This window comes from Myxine glutinosa, unplaced genomic scaffold (genome assembly GCF_964187855.1).
Source record: "Myxine glutinosa unplaced genomic scaffold, kmMyxGlut1.1 SCAFFOLD_2472, whole genome shotgun sequence".
Classification (NCBI taxonomy): Eukaryota; Metazoa; Chordata; class Myxini; order Myxiniformes; family Myxinidae; genus Myxine; species Myxine glutinosa.
Window position 1 is genome coordinate 12501 of NW_027618566.1, and position 7500 is coordinate 20000.

At 46.0% G+C, this 7500-nt stretch overlaps 1 protein-coding gene across 1 annotated transcript in view; it reads left to right on the top strand.

The window, feature by feature from the left end:
* Positions 1 to 7500, top strand: part of LOC144888236 (RAC-gamma serine/threonine-protein kinase-like) — an 8893-nt gene that overhangs the window by 862 nt on the left and 531 nt on the right. Inside the window, exons 1-4 of the mRNA XM_078769424.1 lie at positions 1 to 865; positions 1635 to 1722; positions 4628 to 4730; positions 6204 to 7500. The exon at positions 1 to 865 is cut by the window's left edge and continues 862 nt beyond it; the exon at positions 6204 to 7500 is cut by the window's right edge and continues 531 nt beyond it. Of these exons, the coding sequence (XP_078625550.1) occupies positions 615 to 865; positions 1635 to 1722; positions 4628 to 4730; positions 6204 to 6280 (519 nt within the window). The 5' untranslated portion in view covers positions 1 to 614 and the 3' untranslated portion in view covers positions 6281 to 7500. The remainder of the gene's footprint in view (positions 866 to 1634; positions 1723 to 4627; positions 4731 to 6203) is intronic.

Sequence of the window (7500 nt, forward strand, 5' to 3'; positions counted from 1 at the left end):
TAAAAAAAGACAATTGGCTGAACACGTTGGCGAATGCTTTTGAAATATCACAACAGCGGCTTGACGACCATCACTCTAAACTAATAAGGTCCCTTCTTCCCATGAAGGTAATGGTCCGCCACTGCAAAGCAGCCTCACAATTGCAACCCAGTTTTGTGAACCTGTGCGACTGGGGCCCGTCCCACCCGTGGAGTCTTGGCAATGAAAACGGCATTGAGAAGCCTTTGGCCGAGCTCTCGGGAGAGGTTAATGCGCTTGTGAAAACAGCCAAATGGAATAGCATCCTAACAGCGCCGTAAAAAGCAAAATGTATTTTTGCAACGGCGAGCGAAATCAAATAAATAAATAATAAACCTTTTCATTGGGGGAGGACGACAACAACAACAACAACAAACCTTTGTCCAATTATTTTAGAGTAGGAAGTTATGGAAATGTTTTCACCAAATGTCCACGTATGCATTTAAAAGTTAGGGAAGACAATCTTCACCTTTAGTCGATGTTCAAATGAATATACACCGTAAATACAGCGGTAATATCATCATTTGTTCCGGATTCACAGGCGGCACCGTTAGAAGGAAGAGATTTGATATCGCTCCGCCACACAGACTTTAAGGATGACCTATGACACGTATCGGCCTCATTACACGCAGGTGCTCGAGGACAACGACTACGGTCGAGCGGTCGACTGGTGGGGTCTGGGAGTCGTCATGTACGAGATGATGTGCGGGAGGCTTCCGTTCTACAACCAAGACCACGAGAGGCTCTTTGAACTCATTCTCATGGAGGACATTCGTTTCCCACGCACACTCTCCCACGATGCCAAGGCCTTGCTCGCTGGTCTGCTGAAAAAGGACCCAAAGAAGAGGTGGGATATTGGGGGAGCCGTGGGGTGGGTGAGATGTGATGCCGAGGAGTTTGGGGCGACGGGTGGGGGATGAGTTTTGTACCCAAAGCTTCTGCCATTTGTCCACAGCTGGCTGAGAGGGTGGGGTGGTAGTTTTGTACCCAGGCTAGACAGATGGCTGAGGGCCCGAGTTGCTTACACAATTTGAATGTATAACAAAAGACTGGAAATCTTCCTACCCCAGCTGGTGAATTTGAAATAGAAATCCTAAAATTTCACTTGGGTGTTCAAAATGTACAAGGAAAAAAAAAGAAGAAAAGATTATCGGATCAGCATTATCCATAAATTTAAACAACTTGGTGAAGAACATTTGGAAAAAAATTTATGTTAATGCTTTGTACAGTTTTACCGCCATCTTGAATTTTGGGGTTTCCAGAGTAACTGCGACTTACCCTCAAGATTTAGCAAATTACCTCCACCCCCACCTCCCTTCTTTTGTTCCCAATCCAGAGGACTCGGTGGCACCGTTGCCCCGACCAGGCAACATAAAGCACTCCATGCACTTTTGCTGGCGCCGTGTGGTTTTAATATTTAATGGGACGCAAATTCAAACGTAGCTCACTACCTGCCTTTATAATTTGGGCCTACATAGGATCTTGAATTTTCCGTTGCCATCGCCCCCCCCCACCCCCCCCCCCACCCTAACCTAACCTTTTTGTCTCGTCGAGTCTTCTCGGACCTGCGGTCGTGCCCCTTACCCTCGGTGATTTGTGTGATTTGCTTCCTGCAGACTCGGCGGTGGAATGGAAGACGCAAAGGAGATTATGATGCACAAGTTTTTTACTGGAGTCAACTGGCACGACGTATACAATAGAAAGGTAACGTTTGCCAGCGACTTCTCTGCGTACGGGTTCTCAATCCGTGAATGGAATTAATCATTCACATGTTTGGGTCTTTCATGTACAAGGCAACATTAAGACCGATGCTAAGAATCCACGCACGTTCGTTTCAACGTCACCCCCTGTACGTCATCCGTTGCGCAGGTGAACGGCAACGTGTTCAGGTTAAGTTTAGCTGGTTTTTGGTGCCCAGAAGTCCATACGCCAACGGCCTGCCAGACCACAAATGTAGCTACGACGCACAGAATGGGTCTTGCACAAGAGGAAGTGCAAGCTGCGTACAAATTGAATCCTTGTAAAGTTTTGCTGGTCTAAGTTTACCGAAAGCACAGTTATATTTACTTTGTTGAAATGTATAGAGTTGTAAATGACATTTGCACGATGCATGAAGGGAAATGTCAGATAAGTTGTCGGGTTGATCATTGCTTTCAACTTTGCTTCGTAGTCTTGGAAGGCCATGCGAGTAGAGCAGTCCCACGTCGTGGTGTGATGATTAAACATGACACCGAACACGGCACAAAAACCACAAATAAACTCATGCGTCATCTTCAGAATGAACACGAGGATGCACAAAGAAACCCAGACAAGGGACGAGGCCACCATGTCTATCATGCTCATGTCATCCCAACATTTCCAACAACCCAGGGACACAACACAATCTCTGTACACCTTTTATCCATATAAAAACAAACAAAAATCAAACACTAACTACACATTGCCGCAAGACACGATACACATGCAAGACAATCGGACATTTCACTCCATTTCACGTCATTTCACTCCATTTCGACCTCACAACTGAATCACACTAATCTTGCGCTATTTACCATTTGTACCAATATCCCTGTATCCCCATCCATTATCATTGCTTCTAAATACTTATCCAAATCCAGTTTTAACCTATCATCTGTCCCAACTGCTCCCACCTTCATCCATCCACCCCTGGTAAACTCCTTTATAATGCATAAAGACCTCTTAATTTCCTTACAAGGAAGTTCAATGCAGAAGAAGATCGTTAGGCCCATCATACCTGTGTAATAGTTGCCATCATATAGTTATTTGTCAGTACAGTACTCTCCTTTTTAAATGCTGAACGCCAAGCAAGGAAGCTTAGCACGTACCATTCTTAAAGTCTTTGGTATGACTCTGTCGGGGTTCGAACCACCGACCTCCCAGACTCGAGAGCGGACGCTCTAGCCGCTACGCCACCGGGTCGTGCAACTGCTTGCAACTTCGTCTATCTAACCAGAGAATAATTGTAATTGAACAAGCATTTTGAGTATTGCGCTGCAATACATGTCCCCTACCGGCAGTCTGTCGTCCGGAAAACTGTTGGGGAAATTACCAAGGGTTATTTATCCACAGGTTCTGAATCGTTCCCAATCGCTAATTACCTCAGGACGGGCTCACCTGTGATTCGCACTCGGGACTTCGATTTATACACCTTGCAGACAGGTCAGCAGAAGCACGAGAAAATAAGTTGTTGATAAAGAACCTTTCGAGTCGCTAAATATCAGTAATTTATTATATTTTCCAGTTCACGATCAATGATCGATGTGTATATATATGTTGCTCGGCTTGGCTCCGCCCCTCCCGAAAGCGCGCGCTGTGTCGCGCTGTTGACGTTCGTGAGACGAGGCTGAGGGCGCGTGGTGCGGCTTGAGGAGAACTCTAGAATAAATAAGAGATATCCATTTTTAAAATATTTTCGTTTAATTAACGATATCTGCCAAACCACGTGCCCTATCGCAAATTCCAAAATGACATTTTAGTAGATTGATATGCTGAACAGATCTGTGAAGTTTCCCCTCGATTGGATCAAAAATGAGGGAGCGGCTCGGTTTTAAAGGTTAATGCTTAAAAACGTCATAACTCTGAAACCATGTGACGCATGACGTCATGCTCGCTGACTTTTTTGTTCGTCATGGGTATGCGATTCTGCCTGCCAAGTTTGGCCTCGATCTGTTCAGCCGTTGCAGAGAAAAAGGGTTTTTCGTGTTTTCACGAAAAACAATATGGCGGCCGAACCACGTGACCTGTGACGTCACGATTACCATTAAAATATTCTACAGACCGAGTCCCTCCTATGGTGAAAATTTGATCTCAATCTGTCCTATTATTGCAGAGAAATTGGTTTTTAAAGGAAATTAAAACTTAAAATAGCACTGAGTTAAGGATCATCAGAATTATCAGAATTCCCAAAGTTCAAAGTGCCATAACTTTGTTAAAAATGATCAAAACGTCGTGAAGTTCGAACTCGATCTGTAACTTATCATGAGGAAACCATGTGCCAAGTTTGAAATCATTGGCATTAAGAGTTGAGAAAAAAAGTCCGGAAAACTGTTCTTTGCGTGACGGACTGATGGACGGAGGGACGGCGTACAAACCTATAGTCCCCTCCGGTGTACACCGGTAGGGGACTAATAATGGGGTAAAGAACAAAATTAAATGTCAAAGTGCGGGTGAGGTACTTTGCATAGTTTGGTGATACTTATGTGTAGAGTGAGAGACAAGACACGGTTGCAAAGCACCATATCCACAAAGAGGGGGGGCGAGGGGGGGGTGAAACAAGCACAACAGCTTGTGCCTTCTAAGCGCTGGAAAGGTGTCTGCTAACATCTGCAGGTGTAGATATTTGACATTGAGGACCGGTTGCATGGACGCATCAGAGCACCCTCTGGACGGACACACAGGTTCGCGGTCATTGTGGTCTTACGCTGTACTGTTTCCCAATGACACACAAGAAAATCTGTTCATCTCAAGGGTATATTGTACATTGTCTTCCTTCTGTGGACATGAAATTGCACTCTGGGAGTTACATGTCAGAGCTCCATTCCCTTGACCCCTCACTGTTCCCTGCCTTTCACTCTCCATTATCCAACAGCTGGTTCCTCCATTTAAACCTCAAGTTACTTCGGAGACCGACACGCGTTACTTCGACGAGGAGTTCACGGCCCAGACGATCACCATCACACCTCCTGATCATTGTGAGTCTTGCAACTGTGCATCCTCATCTTTGCACCTGTATGACTTTGTAAAGATTCTCCAAGCATTCGTTAGTAATAACAAAAATCCAAACAGGAAGTAAACCTACCACTGTATTTTTTGTGCAGAGATTGTGCAGAGAAACTGATAAACGGTCGCTTATCATAGCCGAAGGAGGTCGGTCACATGAGACATGTGAACCACCTGGAAACGTAGATTTGCTTTTAGTGCAGGAGCTGCTGCCCAAACAACCACACTCTGCTATAGCAAGCATTAAAACCTGGTGGGAAGGAAACTCCAAGACTAGGCCATTTTCTACCCACAGTCCAGGCAGGATCCCTGGTGTTGGCTTAGCGGTCAGGGTGCCGGCTTAGGATCCTAGGATCCTGGGTTCGAATCCCGGTCGATCGCTGAATTAACGCCAGGGGGGTTGACTCAGCCTGTCATCCTTCCGAGGTCGGCAAATTGAGTACCAGTTCACTGGTAATTCCCTGCTTGTCGTAAAAGGCGACAAAAAGGGTTGGCGGCAGGAAGGGCATCCGGCCGTAAAACATTGCTTCAAAAAGGGGACCGAAAAACAACAACAACCACGGTCCCCGAAAAAGGCCAACCCCCGCTTGCGGGGAAAAATGGCCTCTAAAGGTGGTTTTTTTTTTTTTTTTTTTAGTCCAGGCAGGAATTTTCAATTTATTCAGAGTGAAAATGAATGAATGATCGTTTTAAGGCCATTTTCCCCGCTAGAGCGGGGGTTAGCCTTGCGGGCCCCATGACAATCATGGTTCCCTGTTTGAGGCAATGTTTTTATGGCCGGATGCCCTTCCTGGCGCCAACCCTTGGTCGCCTCTTACGATGTGCAGGGATACGGTTTACCTATTCTAAACCGGGGTACACACCGGGATCATTCATCCCAGCAAGCTGGTACTCAATTTGCCGACCTCGGAAGGATGACAGGCTGAGTCAACCCCACTGGCATTAATTCAGCGATCGACCGGGATTCGAACCCAGGACCCTAGGATCCCAAGCAGGCAACCTAACCGCTAAGCCAACACCAACACCATCAATTTATTCAGACTGCTGGAGATAAATCGCCCAAACTTCATGAAGAACACCAAGGGATCTTTAACACCCACCACCGACCAGGGCTGGCAGACGGCTCTGCCCGATTAACGTCCTTTCGATGGACGGAGCAAACATTGATGAACCACCCTGCATGTGCAACACCAGCATGAGAGGTGGGTCAAGATTCGAACCCAGGCTAGACGTCTCGGAGTGTGCCTTCCGCTAAGGCCATCCTACCAGCCTATATAACACACACACACACACACACACACACACACACACACACACACACACACACACACACACACACAGACACACACACACACACACACACACACAGACAGACATAGAAAAGGAATGAATGAAGAATATGGAAGAAAAAAATCTGAGTGTGCCTTATTTGTTCTGCATTCCAGATGAGACCATGGACTACATTGACAATGACCGTCGACCACACTTCCCCCAGTTCTCATACTGTGCAAGCGGTAAATGATGGGTCACAAGCACCACCACTCCCTTTCCCCCGGAACAAAAAATAAAAAAAGAGGACCCAGCGCCTTGCTCACCACCCGGTGCCTGCCAGCCGACCAGCCTGCAAATAGCTGCTAAATAAATAAATAAAGCACCCTCAGGTTTTTCCTCTGCAGTCGGCAGTGTTGGGATGGAAGAGGTGCAAACGTGTTGAAAAAGGACTCATCTACTGTGAAACGATGGTAACGACGACCACGTCCACAGCGCCTTGCGCCTTCCTCGGTACTAAGTTATGCCTCTTATTAGCTGTAAATTTGGTCAAAATAAATAACCTTTCAACTTACGGTCAAACACCTCCTAAACAGCAAATTTTTAAACAACTATAATATTTTAGTGGTATTGAAACCACCCATTGAAAGGCCTATGATTTTTTAAAACCGCAAACCCCAAATAATGAAACCTCCGATTGAATATGCTGCCTTACGTGCAGGCCTAAGAAACCTGCCTCTTCCACACAAGTTGACACACAAGACTACGGTGAAGCTAATAGCTGTTCGTCCGACTCCAAAATGCCTTTTATTTTGCTGTAAATCCTCCCATTAGTACGTGCAACAGACGCCTATAAGAGCCTTTCAGATACGCAACGTCCAAAGCTTTCAAAGACCACAGAAAGTACAGGCGTGGACTTATTTTTTACCAGCATGGCGATAGCTTTGGAGTTTGTTTGTTTTTTTTTCTTATTATTTTTGTAACAGAGAGCAAAAAGCCAAAACACTGTCAAAATACACAAACTTTCTCCAGCTAAGAGCTGGCCCGTGTCCGTATGCAGCACCATGCCGCACTTGTGTGCTTCCTCTTCATCCTTCCAAAGACATTTTTAATGCGCATGCCAGCTGTATCAACCCTCAAAGGCCTTTTTCTGCTTTATTCCAGACACTCGCTGCTTTTATGTAACTTATTTAAAATTTTAACATGCATGTCCTGTACATATCCCTTTTGGTTTTTACGCGTAAGAGGAAGAGCCATTAGCCGTTGCTTTTAGTCATCCTGTATACTATTACGTAGTTTTCAGGTGAGAGCCCGCAAGCCTTACGTAGGATCCCTTTTCCCACCGTAATGAATTTGAATGGGAAGGAGGTGGGTCCGGCGGAGCATCGGCACGCACACGGTGCCAGGGCCGGAGGAAGGCACCACGAGGTGTAGCAGGGGGTGACACGGATGAAAAGGGTGGTTGGCGCGAGA